The sequence below is a fragment of the Zalophus californianus genome, chromosome 6, assembly GCF_009762305.2.
Source record: "Zalophus californianus isolate mZalCal1 chromosome 6, mZalCal1.pri.v2, whole genome shotgun sequence".
NCBI lineage: Eukaryota > Metazoa > Chordata > Mammalia > Carnivora > Otariidae > Zalophus > Zalophus californianus.
The window spans coordinates 104,303,891-104,328,163 of record NC_045600.1 but is presented as its reverse complement, the minus strand read 5'-3'; the positions used below and the strand labels follow the sequence as shown (position 1 = coordinate 104,328,163).

At 41.5% G+C, this 24,273-nt stretch overlaps 1 protein-coding gene across 2 annotated transcripts; it reads left to right on the top strand.

The window, feature by feature from the left end:
• Positions 1-1,510: 1,510 nt before the first annotated feature.
• Positions 1,511-18,682, top strand: CIAO2A (cytosolic iron-sulfur assembly component 2A). Of its 2 annotated transcripts, none has more exons than XM_027572470.1 (5): positions 1,511-1,765; positions 7,254-7,418; positions 12,310-12,359; positions 16,164-16,209; positions 17,401-18,682. In XM_027572470.1, the coding sequence occupies exons 1-5, from the start codon at positions 1,642-1,644 to the stop codon at positions 17,496-17,498; spliced, it is 483 nt and encodes a 160-aa protein (XP_027428271.1). In that variant the 5' UTR covers positions 1,511-1,641; the 3' UTR covers positions 17,499-18,682. The 2 variants fall into 2 exon arrangements, with proteins under 2 accessions (XP_027428271.1, XP_027428272.1); XM_027572471.1 differs by having other exon boundaries at positions 1,669-1,799.
• Positions 18,683-24,273: the final 5,591 nt, after the last annotated feature.

Here is a 24,273-nt window from a genome sequence, read left to right as displayed (position 1 = left end):
ATAAAGGAGTTTGAGAACTCCTCTACATGCTACCTACCTATGCCAAGACAGTGCTCTCATTGAGATTCAGTAAATATTTTTGATTGAGGTCTCTCAACAGGCGGCAGCAAAGTTTCACCATTTATTCTTTAGACAACATTTAGTTAATTCAAGAAATATATAGAACATCTACTGTGTGCCTGGCACCCTACCATGCGTTTGAAATACAGAAATAAGCTCCCGACCCACTAGGCACTTGAGGGAGACAGGCATGCAAATGAACAAATTCAACGTGTTCAGTGCTGTGATGTGCTCTGGGAGCACAGTGAAAGAGGGTATCAGTTATGCTTGGAGATGTAGGGAGGCCTCACAGGAGGTGAGACCTCAGTGCCCTAACTTTGGTTACAAGGAAGTTGGGGTTATCCTCTTCATTGCTGTGGAGTGGAGTGGAACAGATAGCAGGGAAATTCATAAATTCTGAACACAATTTTCCTGGGACCTAAACTATTCACTTGTTGTCTGGTGAGCCTTAAGTCTAAATCAGCCAGACAATAAAAGTTTAAAGATAAACGGGATATGTTAGCATAGGGTAATTCAGCAAAATGACCCTAACTTTCTTTTCAATATAGAAGAGATGACATTTGGAATCAAGTCTGATAAAAGGTTTGTTTCTAATTGCAAATTCCTCAACATCAGGGATTGGTTCCCTCACAGGTCTATGAGCTGTTTGAGGGCAGGAGCCGCCTCCTATCTTCGTATTCTCGGTGCCTATACACCAAGTCTGGCAAAGTAAGTGGCCAGTAAATGTCTGAAACTTGGAGGGATGGATGGATAAAACCAACATCATCAACCTTGTTCCTGGCATTCATCACAGCCACGAACACCAGAGGACTTAAGACATTCTTTTTAGGATGACAATTTCCAGTATGTCACTACTGGATATCCTGGGCACGAGGAAAGGCCTTTCGTTCTAAGTTGTCTCTGAACGCGACCGACAGAAATATGCAGCTCGTAGCGGGGAAACTGTGCTGGCCTGAGTCCCCCTGAGGCGAGAAAATCAAAAAGCCCTCTCTTTCCCCGCGACTCCTCGCCAACTTCAGTGGACTACCAAGACCTTCCGTTTCACGGCAACGGAAACTCACTTCCGGCGTGACTAGGAAGTAAGAAAACTGGCTGGAAGCGGCTCCCTCAGAGAAATAACAGTAGATTGTCCTTGCACACGCTCCTCCACCAAAAGCAAGATCTTCCTTCCCCTACCTCTTCAGGATTCATTTTCAGCTTATCGAGAGCGCTGAATGAGGCAAACAGTGGCGGGTAACAGACCGTTACCTACCCCTACTTACCCGATATAGACTACAAATCCCAGAATACATCTCTTTGCCCCTTGGTCCCAGCACGCAATGCACCTCACGTGCTGGGAGGAATTTTTTTTTTTCTCTTGTCCCGCCGAAACCGAGTAAAGCCTGCTGGGGCTTGTGGTCTTCGCGGGGCCCTTCCCTAGGTCCTCCGCGCTACTGTCAGGCCCCGCCTATTTTCTACTCTCCTGGGCCTTTAGGCTTGTCTTGGCCCATTTGAAGACCAGGAAGTTGATAAATCGCGAGGCCCGCTGCTGAGAGACGGTGGCTCGGATGGGACAGTCGCCAGGGATGGCGGAGCGTGAGGATGGAGCGGGTGTCCGGGCTGCTCTCCTGGACGCTGAGCAGAGTCCTGTGGCTCTCCGGCCTCTTTGAGCGGGGAGCTGCCCGGCAGCCCCGGATCATGGAAGAAAAAGCGCTAGAGGTTTATGGTAACTAATTTTACCCAGGACAGCGTTTGGCGTTGTACGTGGAGATGAGGGTAACGGGGATCTTACCTGAGGGCTGGGGGTGGAGACTCCGGTTTTTGCTGGGTCTCGTTCGAAGCTTGGGAAGCCGTTTCTCCGGGGTCCTGAGTCACGCAGGAATGTGGATCTTTCTAGGACCCGGGCTCTTCCTAAACCTGGGGCAAGCCGAACCTGGGGGTCTTAAACGCTTCATTTCCCTTGTCTGCCCCACGCCCTACTGGCCTTTTCAAGATTTCTGGGCAGAGCAGGCATTTAGGGTGCTTGGTTAGGAAGCAGAGCTGGACTGATTGCACTACTTGTCTCTTTCCTTGCGTCCTCTAGCCCCTGGGTGACTAACGAGTTGGGGACCGGCCTAAGGGCACAGTCGCTCTCTTGTGCAAAAAAAAAAAAAAAAAAAAAAACAGAGGTCCCCGAGAGAAGAGGACAAACCCGGCTCCCCGTACCCGGGCCTCGACCTTTTAGTTTCTTATCACAGCCAAGCGAGCAGTGCAAAAACGAACACACACACACACACACACACACACACAATCACATACATTGTTTAAACTCCTGGGACCAGCTTCATTGTACAGATGAGAAAACAAAGGTTTAAAATGGTTAAACAGCTACCCGAAGGTCACACTGCCAGTAAAGAAATGGCAAAAACCAAGCCCATGTCTTCTGATTCCAAACTTTGTGCACTTTACACCATTTCACAATTGCCTTATGACTCCCTGTTTTTGGACTTATGTAGTATTGCTTTTGAAAACTAAAAAGACTGGCTCTAACTACCGTTCAGCTGTTCCTGCTGACTGCGGGTGAAAGATCTAACCAAAGAATACAAATAAAATGTGGGCAAGGATTAGGGACCAGGAGAAGGAGGCCAGGGTTGGAAAAGATCTTTGGAGCCAATCTAATTTACCCCTCTCTTACTAGAGGCAGGACTTAACCCCAGCTAGATGATTATGAGTAGAATGATCTCCACAAAATGGACACATTCCTGTACTATCAGACTTCTTTCTACAGCATCTCAGGACAGAAGGGCACTTGGGGATACAGCTTTGGAAGAGAGATGATTCTTGTTCTAAAGTTTATATCGAGGGAGACCTATATATGCAAAAATATACTATTTTTTATTTTATGCAGTAGAAAGCCATCAACCTGAATAAGAGATAGAGAAATTCAGAGGAAGGAGAGAGAGTAATCTCTGAATGGGGGATCTGGAAAAACTTAAGGAGGAGTCACTTGAGTTAGGCCTTGAAGTGTAAGTATGCTCTGGATATTTGGAGGGTAGAAGGCATACTAAGAAAAGGGAGCAAAAGTATGGAGGTGACAAAGGAACATGTTAGAGAATGGCAGATAGGTGGAGCTTCAGGATAGAGGTGGTAAAGGGTGGAAGTGTGGTCAAAAATTATTTTAGATACCAGGTCAGAACTGGATCCTGAAGATTTAAATGTATAAAGAATATCAATGCAGGGGGACCTGGGTGGCTCAGTCATTTAAGCATCTGCCTTTGGCTCAGGTCATGATCCCAGGGTCCTGGGACTGAGCCCCACATCGGGCTCCTTGCTCAGTGGGGAGCCTGCTTCTCCCTCTCCCTCTACTCCTCCCCCTACTCGTGCTCTCTCTCTCTCACTCACTCTTTTTCTCTCAAATAAATAAAATCGTTTAATAAAAAAGAATATCAGTGCAGAGCCATAGAAGAATTTTCATCAGGGGAGTAATGTGAGAAGAGCAACATTGCTTTCTTTCTAAAGAAATAAATCCAAATCTCTCAAATCAGTAGAAAACCAGAGAAGTTTAATAAGGGGTGAGACTTAATTTCAGGGTTAGGTAGCATATTAAAGAATATAATGCAGCTTGTATAAATGAGCCTTACAGGGAAAATGTGTAGGATGAGGGGCAGCAAATTTCTTTTAAAAAAGCCGTGTTGGGCGCTTGGGTGGCTCAGTCGGTTAAGCGACTGCCTTCAGCTCAGGTCATGATCCCAGGGTCCTGGGATCGAGCCCCGCATCGGGCTCCCTGCTCAGCAGGAAGCCTGCATCTCCCTCTCCCACTCCCCCTGCTTGTGTTCCCTCTCTCGCTGTGTCTCTCTCTGTCAAATAAATAAATAAAATCTTTAAAAAAGCCGTGTTTCCCTGAGCCGCATGGTGACAGAGCCTTGTGAAGAAGCTTTGTCTTTTCTTTCCTGCCTTCATTTTCAGATTCTGTGGCTAATCAAGTGATAAGTGCAGGAGTGGTTGGGGAGAAGGTGGAGTTTGATTAATTTGTTTTTCCCAGTAGCATTTATGATTACAGGGGTGCTATCAATAATAGAACAAAACCTCAGGCTGGAGAACATCAAAGCCCATCCTATGTGAATTCCCTCTGCTCTCCTTTCTACCTCACCATTTGTCTGTTGTTCTCCTTTTCCATATTTTTCCACAACCTCAGAGTAAGAAGGAAATCTTGCCCTCTCCAAGGCCAGCCCAGGCTCCCACATCCTTGGTCTCATTCCCTTCTGCTTATTATGCGAGTCCCCCATCCTCCCCCCTATACTTTCAGTCTCACTTCCTCTATTTGATCCTTTCCCTTGGGCTATAAAACTTACTCAAGTTTCCCTTACCCTTGTCATTGTTCTAGCTTTTTCTAAACCCACTATTGGTTCTTTGCCCTTCCCTTCCCTGCCAAAGCCCTAGGACTGCATTTGCAGTTCCTTCTCATTTCCCCTTTTGCAAGCTGGCTTCTGTCCTCATCTCTCTACTGAAACTGCTTTCTTGTAGGTGATCTTCTGGGTGACAAATCCAAAGACCTGTTTCAGCTCTCGTCATTTTGAATTTTTCTGCTGCATTTAATGTTGTTAACCTCCCCCTGCTTCCATTTCTGCTTCTTGCTTTTCTTTCTTCTTCTGATCCCTAAATTAGGTGCTTCCCACAGGTCTATTCTTGGGTCTCTCCCTTTACATTAGTGGTTTTCAAACTGAGCTGCCCATAAGAACAACCTGAGGAATTTTTTAAGTCCAGCCCATACTACAAATCCCAATTAAGTCAGGATCTTTGGGAGTAGGGCTTAGACATCAATTTTTGTTTTGTTTTTAAAGCAGTCCTGATGATTCCATTGTTCACCCAAGGTTGGAAAACTGTTCTGCTCATTCTTTGCGAATCCCATGGGTTGAAGAACCACTCTAGCTTTGTTACTCTCTCTCTCTCTTTTTGGTTAATTTTTTAATTTTAATTCCAGTATCATTAACATACAGCATTTTTTGGCTTCAGGTGTACAATATAATGATTCACAATTCTGTATGTTCCTCAGTGCTCATCCTAAGTGTACTCTTAAAACCCTTCATCTATTTCACCTGTTCCTCCACCCACCTCTCCTCTGATAATCATCAGTTTGTTCTCTACGGTTGAAATTCGGTTTCTTGGTTTGTCTGTCTCTTTTTTTCCCTTTGTTCATTTGTTTCATTTCTTAAATTTCACATATGAGTGAAATCATGTATTTGTCTTTGACTTGTTTTGCTTAGCATTATACGCTCTAGCTCTATTCATGTCCTTGCAAATGGTAAGACTTCATTCTTTTTTTTTTTAAAGATTTTATTTATTTATTTGAGAGAGAGAATGAGATAGATAGAGCACAAGAGGGGGGAGTCAGAGGAAGGAGCAGACTCCCCGCCGAGCAGGGAGCCCGACGCAGGACTCGATCCTGGGACTCCAGGATCATGACCTGAGCCGAAGGCAGTCACTTAACCAACTGAGCCACCCAGGCTCCCAGACTTCATTCTTTTTTATGGTTGAATACTATTCCATCACATATATATCAAATATATTCATAAATTCATCAATTGATAGGTACTTGGGCTGCTTCCATATCTTGGTTATTATAAATAATGCTGCTACAAACATAGTCATGTATGTGTCCCTTTGAATTAGTGTTTTTGTATTTTTTAGGTAAATACCCAGTAGTGCAATTAGTGGAGTGTAGGCTAGTTCTGTTTTTAACTTTTTGAGGAACCTCCATACTGTTTTCCACAGTGGCTGTACCAGTTTGCATTCCCGCCAACAGTGCACAGGGTTCCTTTTCCTCCACATCCTTGCCAACACCTGTTTCTTGTGTTTTTTATTTTAGCCATTCTGACAGGTGTGAGGTGATCTCTCATTGTAGTTTTGATTTGCATTTCCCTGATGATGAGTGATGTTGAGCATCTTTTCATGTGTTTAGCCTTGGTGCTCTCTTAAACCTTATGTCACAGTTCAGTATTTGCTGGACTGTCCCATCGGGTTGCCCCTTAAGCACCTCAAAATCATTATGTATAAAATTGAACCCAGTTGCCCCAGCCCCCACCCAACTTTCTTCCTGTGTTCTCCAGTTTTTTTTTTTCATTCTATCAGTGTTCTCCCAGACAGACTTAAAATCTGAGTCATCTTCCTTTTTCCCTTTCCTTGTCTTCTACATCTAAACAATTGTCAAATTCTGTTGATTCTGCTGCTGAAATTACTTCTCCATCTGTCCCCTCCTCTCCATTACTGTTGTCATGTGCCTGTTTTGGGCCCAGCGTTTTCAGCTGGTATCCCTGGCTTTGCTCTTAGCGCTGAGTCTACCAGCCAGTGGATGAGTTCCCAGCTGACAGTGTTATGCTGTCCCTGTTCCTCCCTCGTTCAGAACCTCTTGAGGATTCCCTATTGACTGTGGCTGACTGTAAAAGATCCTTGATGGTCTGGCCCAAACTTTTTTTTTTTTTTTTTTTTAAGATTTATTTATTTATTTATTTGAGAGAGACAGAGAGAGCAGGAACACAAGCAGGGGGAGTGGGAGAGGGAGAAGCAGGCTTCCCGCTGAGCAGGGAGCCCAATGCGGGGCTCGATCCTAGGACCCTGGGATCATGACCTGAGCCGAAGGCAGACGCTTAACAACTGAGCCACCCAGGTGCCCCTGGCCCAAACTCTTATATCCTCACTTATGCTGGGTTCCAGGCAGACTCAACATTCTTTTAATTAAAAAAAAATTTTTCTTAAGTAATCTCTATACCCAACATGGGGATCAAACTCATGACCCCAAGATCAAGAACTACATGCATTGCTGACTGAGACAGCCAGGAGCCCCTAAACTTCTTTTCCTTTTCTTTCCTTCACCTTAAATGTCAAATATTGAAATTTTTAAAGGCTTGATTCAGATTTGACTTTCATAAATCCTGATACCGCAGTCTCCCAAGCTCTAAGTTAGTTCTTCCCCTTTAGCTTCTATGACACTCTTGTCATTCTTATGTTCTCTCTGTAATGTTGGATCCAAGAAACTGGTTATGATCTAATAAGAATCCAAGAAAACAGTTTTCTCAAAAGGGAACTAGTCATGGAAATTTCTGTGAGAAATCTGGGCAGTTACTGTAATATTTGGTTCAAAAAAAAAGCAGTCCGTGTTTGGATTAGGACTGGCAAAGTCATCCTTATTGAGAATATTCATGTTTTAACATAATACCTTGTCTCTGATGATTCTTTAGATTTGATTCGAACTATCCGGGACCCAGAGAAGCCCAATACTTTAGAAGAACTGGAAGTGATAACAGAAAGTAGTGTGGAGGTTCAGGAGATAAACGAAGAAGACTATTTGGTTATTATCAGGTTCACGCCAACAGTACCTCACTGCTCTTTGGCAACCCTTATTGGTAAGGTTTCATATATAAATATATTTTTAATTCTAAATTATTTTACTGATAGTGACCCAAAATAACAATTAGAATCATGTATCACACTTTATAGTTCACGGAGTCTTTTCAAATGTGTATCCTCTGTGGCCCTCACAGCCTATGAGAGAATTTTCCAGATGAGGAACCCAAGACTCAGAGAGTTTAAGTGACTTGCTCAGAATCACATAGCCAGGAAATGATGACGCTGAGGCTCAAACCCAGGTCCCCTGACTCCAAACGTGAGATCTCCTTTCTTTAATTACCCCATGCTGCTTTTCTTCCCGGTACACACCTACAATTAAGAGAGTGGGTGTGGGCCAGTCCTCTCCTCAGTTCTGGGGATTGGAGTGGGTGCTGTCAGACTAGCCCTGCTGCCATCACCTTCTTTTCCTTTCGCTGCTCTGTTGGCTTCAGTGCAGTATGGGCCATAAGTCCTAGTAGGAGAGTTCTGTTTTGTTTTGTTTTAAGTTTTTTATTTGGGAGGGTATTTTTGAGGTAGTTTTCTATTCGAGAGGCTGCATTCCCAATATTTTGGAGTAGTCAACTGTAAGATCTACAAGAGATGTCTTTGAAGATAAAGGAGGGGCGCTTGGGTGGCTCAGTCGGTTAAGCGTCGACTCTTAATTCCTGCTCAGGTCGTGATCTCAGGGTGGTGGGATTGAGCCCTGCTCGGGCTCCACGCTCGGTGTGGAGCCTCCTAAAGATTCTCTTTCTCCCTCTCCCTCTGCCCCTCTCCCCCTCATCTAAAAAATAAGTAAATAAAAATAAAGAAGATAAAGGAAGTTTATTTCAAACCAAATGTTCATCAGTAGGGAATTGGTGAAATAATCATCAATGGTATATATTAACAATGGAATGCTATACAGGTATGAAAAAGAATGAAAAAGCTCTCTGTGTACTGGTATGGAAGGATCTTTGTGACATACTGTTAAGAAATAAAAGCAAGTATAATATTGCTACATTTGTGTATAAAAGGGCAAAAACAGAAATTTGTATTTGATTGTATATGCACAAAGAATATATAAGAAATGGCCAGCTGTGATGAGGGTGGGTACTGGTGGTAGGAACTGGGCAGGCTGGGGACAGGGTGGGAGGAAGACTTCACTGTATACCTTTTTATATTTTTAAGTTTTTGAAGTATGGGAATATATTATCTTTTTAAAAATAGATAAGTTTATAAAAACGATTGAAAAGTAAATATTTTATTATTGCTTCCATTTTTGTGATTACTGTTTTTCTCTTCTCACTTGTTGATCTGGGATCCCTGTTAGTGATTTCCAGCGTATGGGCCACATCTTGAGGGACTAAAGGGTCCATGAATCCATAAATAGTATTTTTTTTTTTTAAAGATTTTATTTATTTATTTGAGAGAGCGAGAATGAGAGAGAGAGAGCACATGAGAGGGGGGAGGGTCAGAGGGAGAAGCAGACTCCCTGCTGAGCAGGGAGCCCGATGTGGGACTCGATCCCGGGACTCCAGGATCATGACCTGAGCTGAAGGCAGTCGCTTAACCAACTGAGCCACCCAGGCGCCCCCATAAATAGTATTGTAGTTATTTATTTATTTTTAAGATTTATTTATTTTTTGAGAGAGAGAGAACATAAGCCAAGGGAGAGACAGAAGGAGAGAGAATCCTCAAGCAGACTCCCTGCTGAGTACGGAGCCTGCCGCAGGGCAGGATCCCAGGACCTTGAGATCATAACCTGAGCCAAAATCAAGAGTTGACCACTTAACCGACTGAGCCACCCAGGCCCCCCGATGATATTGGGGTTATTAATATTCCATCCTAGAAAAAGCATTTTTGAATGCATGCTTATTTTTTTGTCATTGGACAGTTTCTGAATCAACAGATACCAGAAGTACTGCTACTCTCTTGACGTGAAGGGAAATATCTTAAAATATTTTAATACATAAGAGTTCTTAAATAGACAGTGTATTACTCTAAGAGCCTTTAGCAAATTGATTTTTCAAAAAGTAACATTTATTTTGTGTTTTTTTACATTACAAAAGTAGTATGTTTCTTGGCAATAATTTGGAAGCTCCACAGAAGCATAAAGAAAAAAAATAAAAATAAAAATCAGCTGTCATAAAAGAATGTGTGCTCTAGGCTAAAATTCCAGTTCTGTCAGGTCTGCCACTTTGTGGCCTTAGGCAAATTACTTAAAATTTCTGAGCCTCAGTTTCCTTATCTGTAAAGTAGAGATAAAAGAGTGTCAACAGTTATAAAGGTTAGATAATAGAACGCATGAAATAGATAAGGAATATTTTTTATTCTTCATTAAATATTAGTTTTTAATTATATAGTCATAGAGGTTTGTGCTAATCACATCAGTATATCATTTTTATAACCATTTATACCACTTCTAGGCTTTCACAATTTATTAAATAATATGAACAACTTTATACATAAATATTTTCATATATCTCTAGTTATTGCCTCAGGATAAATTCCTTTAATTGGAATTATTGGGTCATATGGTATAAGTATTTTTAAGCCTCTGGATACATATAAGTAAGTCCTTATTAAAAAGTTTCTACTCTTGGGGCACCTGGGTGGCTCAGGTCATGATCCTGGAGTCCCGGGCTCGAGTCCCGCATTGGGCTCCCTGCTCGGCGGGGAGTCTGCTTCTCCCTCTGACCCTTCCCCGTCTCATGCTCTCTCTCTCTCTCTCATTCTCTCTCTCAAATAAATAAATAAAATCTTTAAAAAAAAAAAGTTTCTACTCTTTGACCCAGGAGTTAAGGAAATAATTCCATTGGAGAAAATAGTAACATGTACAAAACTTTTATAGTAAATTTATAATAATAAAGCTTGGAAGAAACTATAGTATCTATTAATAAGGAAATGGCACCAATATAATGGAATTTCTTGTTTCTATAGAAAATGATAATCAAGGAATCAAAGTATCTGAGATATGTATGAAAAAACTGGAATGCTAAGTTGCATATTTGATTATGATTGTAATTATCGAAAAACCACGTTTGTGTGGACAAAGATTGAGAAAGCCCAGGAAATAAAAGTAACTCTAAAGGCGCCCGGATCCGATTATGGTAGCTACTTCAGATCTGTCCACTCCTTGAACAAAGTATTGTCAGGTTTTTTGGGACCCTTTTAATATGAGTTCCAGTTAAGACCCTTGGCTTTTTAGAAGTTAGTATACTAGTATAGTAAACCACGTTCAATCAACACTATTGAAAGAGACATTAAAGGGAGCCTTCTTCCTGGCATCTAGCAGGGTTTTCCTGTGAGCAGGTAGTGTGAAGCAGGGGAAGGCACCTGGGTATGCGTTCCAGCCTGATTGCTTAGGTCGTCACCTACTCAGAGTTATCCCAGTAAATAATTGCAAAAACAAGGAAGATTCAAAGGGGATGAGTGGGTAAGGCAGAGAAACCAGCTGATAGCCAGCCATTTGTGTTGACTTAATCCAGATAAGAATAGCTGAAGGCAGGTGTGGTCCAATATGAAGGGCATAGGATTTGGAGTCAGAAGGTCTATATTTAGCTCCCAGCTCTCCGCTTGTCAGACAAATCACTTATCGAGGTTCCTGGTTGTAAAATGAAAATGATACAATAGTAATAGCTAATATTTATTAGATACTTTTTATGTACCAAGTCCTATTTTAGGCACATTGCATGACTATTTACCACTCATAACAACCCTATGTATAGTGGTACTATGATAATACCTAGTTTACGGATAAGGATACTGAAGCTCAGGAGAGGTTAAGTAACTTGCCTGGGGCCCCATAGTTTGTATGTAGTGGAGCTTCTTTTGAACCCAAAGTATCTATCTCAGTAATGCTGTACTGCCTCTCTTAAGGATATTGATGCTCAAGAAAGCGCTTTGTGAATTGTGAAACAGTTGTTATTTACTATGTGGGTAAAACAGCTACCAACAGTGAGTGGCTCAGATGATACACAGGTAACAAAGAGACAGTGTGGGGGGCAGAGGGAAGAGAAGAACCCTCCAGATATACTTTAAGGCAGATCTTCTAAAGGGAGACCCTCTTAAAGAAACTATATGTTGTCTTTAAAGTTCTCTAATACTTATTATGAAATTACTGTGTTCTAGACTCTAAGTACTCTGAAATACTTTGTGCATAAGAACAGTTTGACTTATCTTTTGTGTCTAGGGGTGTAGATTTAGTTAAAAATTCCTTCCTTGTTTTGAGGTGGGGGAGAAGTGGAACATGGGCGCACTGAGGGTTTGTTCCAAGGCCAGTGTTAATTTCTGTTACAAGTCTCAGCTGAAGCGGGGCGGCGGGGGGATGTATATATATATGTATATATATACACATAACTATGACTTGGCATTGAGGTGATAAACTGAACTTCAGAGGATCTTGTTTTAGGGAAACAACTCTATTTGTACATTGCAGGTATAGAGGATTCCAAATTTGAGAAGTTTCTTGTGGTCCTTTTTAAGTGGCTCTTATTTGGTCTTAAATTTTTGCATGATCTGGCCTGTTGTGAGTGTTCAATAAAGTTAAATGAGTGAATTGACCTTTGCTTGAAGGTAAATTGATGTAGTAGAAAGGACCTAAGCTTTGCAGTGGTCTTGGGTTTTAGTCCCATTTGCCACTTTACTAACTCAGTGACCTTGGGCAAGTTACATTGTGACCTTAGTTTTATAATTTGTAGAATGGGTTTGGTAATACGTGGCTCACTGGATTATCATGAGGAATATGTAAGACTATATATATTAAAGTTGCTAGCATGGTACCTGGCTCAAAGGAGACCTACACTGGATTGAGCCAAAGCTGTTTCCAGCTACTGTATTGTATGGAGACACCTACACACAGTTGTACACATTGTCAAGAATTAATAAGAGAAGAGATAATTGGGGCCTTTTCTTTTTTTTCCTCTACAGGGCTGTGCTTAAGAGTAAAACTTCAGCGGTGTTTACCGTTTAAACATAAGGTAAGGAAGATTTTGTTGTTTTATAACAGCTTTATTGAGATTTAATTCACATTTCACACAATTCATCTGTTTAAAATGTACAGTTTAGTGGTTTTCCTGTATTCACTGAGTTGTGCAACCATCACTACTATCAATTTTTTGTGTTTTTTTTAAAGATTTTATTTGAGAGAGAGTGCGAGCAGTCACTGGTAGGGGGTGGGGCAGAGGGAGAGGGAAAAGGAGACTCCTCGCTGAGGAGGTCCAACTCAGGGCTTGATCCCAGGACCCTGAGATCATGACCTGAGCCGAAGGCAGCCGCTTTAACCTACTGAGCCCCCCAGGCGCCCCAGTTTTAAAACATTTTCCTCACCTCAGTAAGAAACCCCATACCCATTTCTCCAAACCTTCCTCCCTCCCCAGGCTACCACTGATCTCTTTTTGGTCTCTATAGATTTGCTTATTCTGAATGTTTAATTTAAATGGAATCATACAGTTTGTAGTCTTTTGGACTGGCCTCTTTCACTTAAAATATTATTTTCAGAATTCATCCATGTTGTAGCATATGTCAGTATTTCCTTCCTTTTTACTGCCTTGTATGATTCCATTGTATGGATGTACCATAGTTTATTTGTTGATTAATGGATGGACATTTGGGTTGTTTCCACCTCTTGTCTATTATGAATAATGCTGCTGTGAACATTCATATACAAGTTTTCGTTTGGGCATGTTTTCATCTTCCCTCCACCTAGGAGGGGACTTGCTGGATCTCTTGCTAACTATATTTAACTTTTTGAGGCACTGCTAGACTTTTTTCCATAGCTGCTTCATCATTTTACATTCCCACCAGCAGTGTATTAGGGTTCTTATACTTCTGTATTAATATTATCTGTCTTTTTCATTATAACCATCCTAGTGGGTTTGAAGTGATAACTCATGGTTTTGATTGCCATTTCCATGGTGGCTAATAATGTTGAATATATTTTCATGTGTAAAAATTTAAAACCAAGGAAGAACCACTTAGAAAGGGCCACAGGTAACCTCTCAAATTTAGAGTCCTCTGTGCCTGCAAGGTACCAAGCCCACTGTGTGGTTTCCTTGAAATATAGTTCATGCAGGAATAGCAGGATAAATGCTTGACTTTTCCCCTTTATTTATAATTTTTCAGAGTTGAGTCATGCATAATTTTAAACCAAAGTAAATGAATATAGAGTGATTTTATACCTGTTGCTTTGTTGTCTGGAATAAGAGTTAGTGTTATGCCACTAGCCGCTAGAGGAATTCATATGGTGTTTTGGCGGGGTGGAGGGGCAGAGGGAGAGAAAGAATCTTAAGCAGACTCCATAACGGCGCAGAGTCCGGCGCTGAGCTCAATCTCCTAACCCTGAGATCGTGACCTGAGCCAAAATCAAGAGTCGGTGCTTAACTGACTGAGCCACCCAGGCGCCCCAAGGTGTTTTGTTTTTTAAAAAAGACTGTTCTAGATGATCTCTAGGGTCTCTTTTAGCCATAATAAGGTATGATTTTTTTTTTCACTCTTGAAAAACATTTATCTTAGTAGTAAAATAACTGTGTAAGAATTAGTTCATACACTCCAGGGTTCTCTGGAGAGTAGACATGTCTTTATCATACAGCATGTTTTATTTGTCACAGGATTTTGTGGGTTTGTCTCAGAAGGTCTAGTTCTTGGAGGTTAACTAATCTGAGGAAATGCAGCAGGTCCAGGAGGTTTAGCTTAACCAATATTATACTTGAGAGTAAATTTAGCAAGATAATAATAAATGAGAAGAGGAGGATACTTAAAACTATATTGTGATGCCATTTTTGTAAAATAAGCAAAGAAAAGAAACTTCCAACTTTGGGGTGTGTGTGTGTGTATAAAATCTGTATTCCATTATGTAGGTATGAAGAAAAATACGGAATAAACTACACTAGATCATTAATATGACTTTCTTGGGGCTTAGGGTAGAGAGGAAGTTTAGATATTTTAGGTACTGATTTGGGAGGAAGAGGTAGAGTGTAGGGTAGAGAGATTCATGAGTAAAATATGTATGAGATCTCATTTGTTGAACTATTGGGATTTCATCAAGATAAAAAGCTTTTGCACAGCAAAAGAAACAGTCAACAAAACCAAAAGACAACCGACAAAATGGGAGAAAATATTTGCAAATGACATATCAGATAAAGGGCTAGTATCCAAAATCTATAAAGAACTTATCAAACTCAACACCCAAGGAACAAATAATCCAATCAAGAAATGGGCAGAAGACATGAACAGACATTTTTCCAAAGAAGACATCCAAATGGCCAACAGACACATGAAAAAGTGCTCAACATCGCTCGGCATCAGGGAAATCCAAATCAAAACCTCAATGAGATACCACCTCACACCCATCAGAATGGCTAAGATTAACAAGTCAGGAAACGACAGATGTTGGCGGGGATGCGGAGAAAGGGGAACCCTCCTACACTGTTGGTGGGAATGCAAGCGGGTGCAGCCACTCTGGAAAACAGTATGGAGGTTCCTCAAACAGTTGGAAATAGAGCTACCATATGATCCAGCAATTGCACTACTGGGTATTTACCACAAAGATAGGGATCTTTGTGTATTCCTATGCGTATCTAAATGTAGGGATCCGAAGGGGTACGTGCACCCCAATGTTTATAGCAGCAATATCCACAATAGCCAAACTGTGGAAAGAGCCAAGATGTCCATCGACAGATGAATGGATAAAGAAGATGTGGTATATATACACAATGGAATATTATGCAGCCATCAAAAGGAATGAGATCTTGCCGTTTGCAACGACGTGGATGGAACTGGAGGGTGTTATGCTGAGTGAAATAAGTCAGTCAGAGAAAGGCATGTATCATATGACCTCACTGATACGAGGAATTCTTAATCTCAGGAAACAAACTGAGGGTTGCTGGAGTGGTGGGGGGGTGGGAGGGATGGGGTGGCTGGGTGATAGACATTGGGGAGGGTATGTGATATGGTGAGCGCTGTGAATTGTGCAAGACTGTTGAATCACAGATCTGTACTTCCGAAACAAATAATGCAATATATGTTAAGGAAAAAAAAAAGAAGATAGCAGGAGGGGAAGAACGAAGGGGAGTAAATCGGAGGGGGAGACGAACCATGAGAGACGATGGACTCTGAAAAACAAACAGGGTTCTAGAGGGGAGGGGGGTGGGGGGATGGATTAGCCTGGTGATGGGTATTAAAGAGGGCACATTCTGCGTGGAGCACTGGGTGTTATGCACAAACAATGAATCATGGAACACTACATCAAACACTAATGATGTAATGTAACATAACAATAAAAAATTTAAAGAGATCTCATTTGTGTAAAATTTTATTTGTGTATATTCATTAAAGTAATTGGAATACCCCCTGCAGGCCTTCCACAGGTGACCAAAATTAAAAAATCCTAATTTCAGGGCCCCTTAACTGACTGTGGCTCAGTCAGTTAAGCGTCTGCCTTCAGCTCAGGTCATGATTCCAGGGTCCTGGAATCGAGTCCCCCATTGTTTTAATGGGCTAATAAAATTTTTGTCTATTACTATATGTTGACACAGTTCCAAGCAGGGAGCCTGCTTCTCCCTCTGCCTCTTTCTCTCTGTCTCTCATGAATAAATGAATAAAATCTTTAAAAAAAATCGACTAATTTCAGTCCCAGTTTTGGAGGGATTTGTCCCTAAGTCATTGATGTTGAGAACACTATTTGGGCTTTCATTCCTAGACACTTGAGTCCACTGTGCATTTCACTTCATTTGTTATCTTAGATTGTTCTAAATGTTTTGGTTTTAATATTTTTTTCTTCCTAGTTGGAAATCTACATTTCTGAAGGAACCCACTCAACAGAGGAAGACAGTAAGTCAATCTTGACCCATTAAAAAGCAACTTCAGATAGTACTTCATCTTGGATACTGTTATTCTGCTATCCAAGTATCTACAGGTCATTTGCAAAAAAGTGAAGAATTAGTTATTAGCTCTTCTTTGAGGTGGGGAACGTACACTTTTCAAGAAAGTAATTTTTCAGTAGGACTCTAGGTGAGCAGGCCCTGCGAATATTGGCTGATTTAGGCTAGTAGCTGCACATCTCTAAAGAATATCCAGCTCTAGGAACCTTGACTTATAAACTCTAAAGAGGGCTCGATTTTTTTTTCTTTGGTGCAAGATAGAGAGCTGTGTACTTGAAATTGAAATTGAAGGTCTAGAAAAGAATAAGGACATTTCTCTTTTAAACTCTTACTTTGAGAGTGCTTTTAGCAAATTATAGACAGAAGATATGGGCCAATACCTTTATTATATGAAGATCCATGCAAGCTCATTAAAAAATAAAACACCCAGTAGATTAACAGAGACGGACAGAAAATTCACAGAAGAACTAATAGATAAACATGGAGAAATGTTCTCTCACTATTTATCAAGGAATTGCAAATTATAGCAATAATAAGGAGCCGTTTTTCACCTGCTGTTTTATGTGTGTGTGTGTTTGTTTTTATTAATAATACCAGATATTTTTTGAAAACTGATAGCTCATGTATTGTTGCTGACAATACAATTAGTAAAAAATGTTGGGAAATAATTCAGTGATAAGAATCAAACCATAAAAATACTCATACCCCTTGATCTAATAATGCCAGTTTTAAGAATCTTTCCAAAAAGAAGGCTGTATATATAAAGGTGCTCTGTGTAGCATAGTGTCCATAATTAATTTAGAAGGCTTATAATTTTTGCTATTTTAAATAACCCTGTAGTTTAAAAAATAGGCTTACGGGGAAAAAATAGCAATTTTCAAAATTGTATTTACTCTTTACTCTATATGGAAATAATGTATATGGACGAAGACTAGAAAGAAAGAAATGAAAATAGTTGTGATAGAGTAGTAGGAATTTAGGAGGTATTTTTCTCTGTAAGTCTCCCTGGTAGAACTTATAAAAAGTGAGCCAGCTTTAAGTTATCAAGGAGTTAAATTCTGTTTTAATGGGCTAATAAAATTTTTGTCTGTCACTATATGTTGACACAGTTCCTCAGCTAACTTTTGTCTGTGTTTTACAGTCAACAAGCAGATAAATGACAAAGAGCGAGTGGCAGCTGCAATGGAAAACCCCAACTTACGGGAAATTGTGGAACAGTGTGTTCTTGAGCCTGACTAATAGCTATTTTAAGAGCCACTTAACTTTAATTGTTTGATATTTTTGTTTAAATTCTTTGTAAAATGTAAAAGACATGTTTAATACATAGGTGATTTGTACCTCAAGGCGTTTTTTTAACATGATTTGCAAGCAAGATTTAATTATAAGTAGTACCTAGTTTGTTCAGTGTATAACATTCTCAGGATTTATAACACTTAAGTGATTGGACAGAAAAATATTTTCTAGTGATTATGTGTCAGATGAGTTGCTATTTTTCTGGTGCCTCTTCTGATAACAACTACTTTTCATGTCAAATATTTACTGTGCCCAAGTGTATTCAATTTAAATCATTGTAGCATAAATAAAGCAGAGATGATTCTTGTAATGATGTACCTTAGAATGTTTTTGTTGAATTATAAATCTTAGTGTAAATGCCAACTCTAAAAGATATTTACAAAGCTTTATTTTCTGATTATTATGTAGAATCAGAAATCTGAGAACCAGAAAGAACCCTTAAAATCAGGAGTAGGCCCTGCCTTCAAGGATAGTCTTGGACCCATTTGTAGATGAGGATCAAATGTGGAGTGGGCCAGATAACATACGTAATTTTGAAGATCAAGAAGTCCCCAGAGAAGTTTTGATTAAACCAATCTAAATTTATGGTTTCTTCTTTACTTGAACTTTGTTCAGTTTATTTTAGGGGATAATGATCATTTGAAGTGTAACAGGGTGTGGTTAGGAAGGTGGCCTCCCAGATGTTTCCCAGTGATCCTTGATTCCTGGTCTTCATGCCTCTATGTATTTCCTTCTATATTGAATCAAAGCTGCTAGGTGTGGCTAATCACGAATCAGAGGTGACAGTGTGTGACTTCTGAGGCTAGATCATAACAGGTGTTGTTACATTCATCTTGATTTCTTGAATTTCTCACTCTGTGGGAATCCAGCTACTGCATCTTGAGAACACACGAGCAACCCTGTGGAGAATTCCACAAGGAGAGGAATTGAGGCCTTGCACCAACAGTCAGCACCAATTTGCAAACCATGTGAGTGAACCATGTTAGAAGTGATCCTCCAGCCTCAGTCAAGCTGATATCTGGACTGGAACTTCACGAGACCCTGAGCCAGAACTGTCTAGCTAAGCCGTCCACATTCCTGACCCAGAGAAGCTGTGAGCAATAATAAATGTTTATTGTTTATACCACTAAGTTTTGGGGTAATTTTTTATATAGCAATAAGTAACTAATATAATAGGTTATTAGAATGGAGTTCTTCTGCCTGAAATTTAATAGAGGATACACAGGGAAAAATAGGAGAAGTTGTTCCATGGCTCTTGAACCCTTTTATCCACTTTGAGAATATATGTTTTGAAAGAACAGGATTTTATAAGAAGATTAATGAAGAGATTCTTTTTGGATAAAGCTGTTGCTGTGTTGAGTTCCAGCCCCCATTTGGTGGAAGGGTAGGAAAGGGACACCTTCTACCATTATCTGCTGAGGGGAATTCCAAGGGGACAACTCAGACAGTTTAGAAATATGTTCCCTGCAGTTGGGCGATCCAGTAAACCGGTGCTTGGCTCAGGTCTGAGGAAGAAGGTGGAAGAGGACCTAAGGCTGGGCCAAAGGCAAGCTGATTCCTGCCTAGGAAGTCTAGAGGGCAAGAGAGGCAAGGCCAATGACTCTGATGACAGAGCCCTCAGGGCACGGTATGCATGACTATTTCTCATGGACTGTGCTGTGGGGTCATATTTGACATTGTCCAATAGGCCATCAGCAGAGCCAAGGAGACCTCCACGGAAAGGGTCTGAACATGTCCTGCCTGGTGCCCCAGAACTGAGGAGAGAGGACAGCAAGGGCGGGGGGATGCATTTGTCAGGGTCAAGGTGTACAGCAGGGACCTCTGGTAAGCTCATGAAAGTACCAACCCAAGAGGGAGCCAGCCCTAATCACCAGGTAGGCCCCAAAAGCACAAAGCCAACCAGCTAAGTAAGAACAATCCTATCTCGAGTATTGCTCCCTCGTCAGCCTCCAAAGCAGTGGTAGGCTAACTAGCAAGCAGGGGGGCTGGAGAAGAGGAAAGGACTGTATCCCATTGCTCTGCTGTAGGTTTTAAGCCTGAAGCAGGACCCAAATTAGCCAAAGAGTTAATGCCAAGTTTGTAGTTTTGACTATGAGATGTGACTAGATTCTTAAATGCAGTGAGATTTTATGATTAAAAGTGATGGGAAGACTTTGACAGGAATTGTCTGCCCAAATCTTCACCGTTGGGCAGAGGAAGATTATACCTTCTCAACAAAGTATCAAAGGATAGTGAGGGACAAAATAGAATGAGTTCTTCTATAACATACTGGTTCTAGAAGTCTTGTGGAAACCGTCTTGGCTTCTGCTAAGTCTGCACTGTCTTCAGCCCAGCTTTTGTCCCACATTCTCCCTCTTCGAAGAAAGGTGCTGTTCGGAAAATCAGATGTCGTGGCACTGGAGCACTAGCTTTGGGGAAATGTCACTACTGATTCCCGATCTTTTGCTACAAAAGTTCTCATTGGCTCCTCTCTTTTTTCCAGGTCATTAGAAATCTGTCACCCAGCCTATGTAAGTAGATCCACAAGTAATGAAGTATTGCTGATTTTTAGTTGTCACTGTAATCACTTCCTTCAAATGACAAATCCACCAGAGTTGGGCCTTAGCACCAACACCCAGTTGCTTGCTTCATGGCAGTCTGCAATGGAGGGCCAGGACCAGAACTAAGCGTACCTAGTGTGTACCCTGTTTCATGTTCTCCCAGCCAGTGCACACATGCGCATACATGTGTGCTTTTTGACTGGCTCTCTGCTTCTAAAAGATAGGGCAGGTATCATCAGAGGGGCTCTGAGACTAATAGCCCAGGGTCAAATTCACATCAGTCCTCAAGTTCTGACCGTTTCTCATCACTAGAGCCTTGATGGTCTGGGAAACCCAGGAAGCCATAGCTAGGGTTTAAGGAGGAGGGCTGTCTTTATAGTCCCTTCTTAAGAGACCCTGATACATGAAATGCTCATTGCCAGTTTCAGGTGGCTGGAATCTAATGAAATCTGAGATCCCTAGTGTATGCTCTCATCAACAGATATTTTAGTGAGGACTCTCTTGAGTAGCCAGCACTATCAGGTGCCAAGGATGCAAAGACAGATTGGCCCCTCTTTGTCCCCTCGGAGCGTGTACTTAACCAACCTCTGCCTTCAGCCCCTCTGCTGCAGGCCATGAATGATGCTGGCCATCTCTTCTAGTGCCTGAGCTTGGCTTGGCCGGGGAGGCACAGAGGCTAGACAGCTAGAAGCAAAGACAAAACCATTCCTTAGGGACTGTCGAGTGAGGAGACCAGCTAGAAATGGGTCATTGCTGCAGGCACTCCCATCCTGCTGGTCCTGCTGCCCTTGGAACTTAGATGTGACTGCTGTGTCTGCTACGGCCAGAATGATCTCTCCTCTCCCTGCTGTTTTGTGTGACTCACTCCAGCTTCAGAGCCCTAGATGGGGTGTCTAATCCCAAGGGCCATATCTATGCCCTGAGTGCCAGGGAGGCGGGAGAAAGGAGAGGTTGGCCTTCTGTATGGGACACCACCTCTCTCTCAGCAAGACTCACATGGTGGGAACTCCCCCAATTCGTGAAGAGGGTTCCAATGACTAATGTCCGCTACATTAATAATATACTTAGATGAAGTTGTACTTAATCATGACAGCATCTATACACACAAGTGAAAAGTAGAGGCACGTATATTTATAAGAGGTATTATCTAGTCCCATCTACTGCTGGATCAGCAAATTTTTTTCGGAAAAGGTCCAGATAGTACATTTTCCAGCTTTGTGTCTGTCTCTGTTGCAGCTATTCAGCTCTGCTCTTGTTGCACAGAGGCAGCCATGACACGATGTAAATGAGTGAGTGTGGTTGCGTTTCAGTAAGACATTTTTATGGGCACAAATCTGAATGTCACTTAATTTTATATGTCATGAAATATTATTCTTTGGATTTTTTCCAACCATTTGAAAATAGAAAAACTATTCTCAGAAGCCAAAACCAAAACCAAAAAAACAAAAACAAAAAACCCCAACAACCCGTTCTTGGCTTGAGGGTTGTATGAAAGCAAGTATCAGGAAGAATTTGGCCTGTGGGCCATTTGCCGGCCCCTGATCTGTAGGAATGATTCATAACCTTTTTGGAGGGTCTCTGACCTCTTTGGGAATCTGATGAAAGGTAGGGAATGGATCCTTTTCCTTTTCCGAAAGGAAAAAACGCACTCATATGATACTTTGCATGTGACTTCAGGACGTCATGGATTTGCTAAGGAGTCAGTGGAGGCCAGGTTTATAACTCTCGTCTGCAAATAATGCTGCCCGCGCGTTTGGGCTTCCTGTTCTTTCAATAACTCCTCAGAGCCCTGGGCTTCACAGCTTTGGTTGGAAGCCACTATCTTCTTAAATCATAATACATACTCAAGACGCTTTCTCAGCTCTACCACGAAGCAACTGCTTTGTACCGAAACTGCAGATGTCCCCAGCAGGATGCAATTAGCTGTGATTGGGGGAGGACTATATTTTAGGAAAGAGTAGGATTGCTATAAAAGTCGCATTGCATGGATAGCCCAGTTGGTGCCCCTGGTGTGTTAATACAGTGGCAGAAAACAAGCCAGTGAACTAAGGGTTAAAACACATCACTGATGCATTACTCCTGAAGACACTATTTTTTTTAAAGCTGCTGGTGGGTCCTGAATATTTGTTAGGTTATTCCTTATATATTTTTTGTATATATGAAATATTTTACAACTAATTTTTTTAAACCCCCTGGATTTAGCCTGGCCCATAGATTGTCCCTGACTCACGTTAGACTGCCTATCTGGCAGAGGCGGACTCAGTCCCTGCGTGAACTTATTTGGGCCAGATGTGCTAGGGGAAGGGATGGCAGTTGCTGTATGGGCTGTGAGGTTCTCTTTGAGTACTATTATTATCACACAGACCTTTGCCCGTCGCAAAGGAGGTGGTTCAGAGCACAGACCCAGGTGCCAACATGCCACCTTGTTCTAATCCTGGTCTTAGCCCCTTGGGTAGCAATGTGACCTTGGGCAAGTTACCTAACCTCTCTATACCTTAGTTCCCTCATCTGTAAAGTGAGGTATTTGATAGCGCTGCTAAGAGGATTAAGAGGGAGTGCTGAACACAATGCCCGGAACATAGTAAATGCTTTATTTTAGTGTATGTTAAGTAAAAATAGAGGGGAGGGCCCCTTGGTGCTAAGTTACTTGGGTGCAAGTTTTCCTCGCCAGCTGGGGGCAATCACCTGGGGAGCACTAGGTGGCAGCAAAGCATGACTCCTTAGTGTCAGCTTTCAGGTTTCCAGCTGGTCAGCCAGGAGCAAGACAGAGCACTGCCTGCTGAGCTTCACCTGCGGAGGGACCTGCGGAGGGACCCCGTTCCCCACCCAGGGCACCCTTGTCACCCCTCTGACCCGGCTGTGCTAAATGCCACAACACACTGGGCACTTTGCCTTTGTTCTGACAGGGGTGATTATCATGGAAGACTTTCTTAGATGTGGAATTACTTTGCCAGAGGTTATGAATAATTTTGAGGCTTTTGATATATATTGCTGAATTGCCCTCTGAAGAAATAGTACTGATCGACGTCCTACCAAGAATGGGGGTTTGTGTCTCGGCCCCACACTAATCCTGGGTATTTTTACTTTATTTATTTTGGGGGAGGGTATTGTTAGTTAAAAAAGATCTTTGCCCAAGGTGGAAGATTTTAAAATGCTACCTTTTTTCCCATTCACATTATTTGCTAAGATTAAATATTGGAAAATATTTCTATTGGGATTTTTTTTAAATCCCCTGTTTATATCCTTTGCCCATTTTTCTATTGACATGTTCACTTTTAATTTATTTTTATTTTTAAAAAGTTTATTTATCTGAGAGAGAGAGAGCAGGAGCAGGGAGGGGGGCAGAGGGAGAAGGAGACTCCCCACTGACCAGGGAGCCTCAGGTGGAGCTCAGTCCCAGGAGGAGCTCAATCTCAGGAGCCTGAGATCATAACCTGAGCTGAAGGCAGATGCTTAACTGACTGAGCCACCCAGGTGACCCTGAGATGTTCACTTAAACAAACAAAAAACTATACAGTATGGGTTTTAGCATTTTCTGTCATATATACTGCAAATATGTTTCCCAGTTTTTTGGTTATGTAGGCATGTTTAATTAATGTCTACTAACTGACGTAAACTACATTAACATGTTAATAAATAACATGAATTACTTAGTTTTTGAATGAGTAATACCTGCAGGTGGTTTAAACATCAAAAAGCATAGCCTAAAGTATATGGTGAAAAGACTCCTTCCCAACTCTGTCCACCTGGTTCTCACCCTTCCCCAACAGGTTTCATGATTAATAATTTCTTATTGCTCCAGGGAGTTTTTATGCCCTTAACAGCCAATACCAATATATATATATATATACCTTTTTTGGCACAATTTTTAGCATACATCTTGCCAGACCGTGCTGTTCTTTGCTTTGCTTTATTTTTTTTCTACTTAACAGTGTGTCTTTGAGATATTCCCATAACAATCTACAAAGAACTTCCTCATTTTTCACAGTGTTACAGTGTTCCATTGTATGTATCATATTTTTTTTTAAGATTTTATTTATTTTTTGACAGAGAGAGAGAAAGACAGCGAGAGAGGGAACACAAGCAGGGGGAGTGGGAGAGGAAGAAGCGCGCTTCCTGCTGAGCAGGGAGCCAGACGTGGGGCTTGATCCCAGGACCCTGGGATCATGACCTGAGCCGAA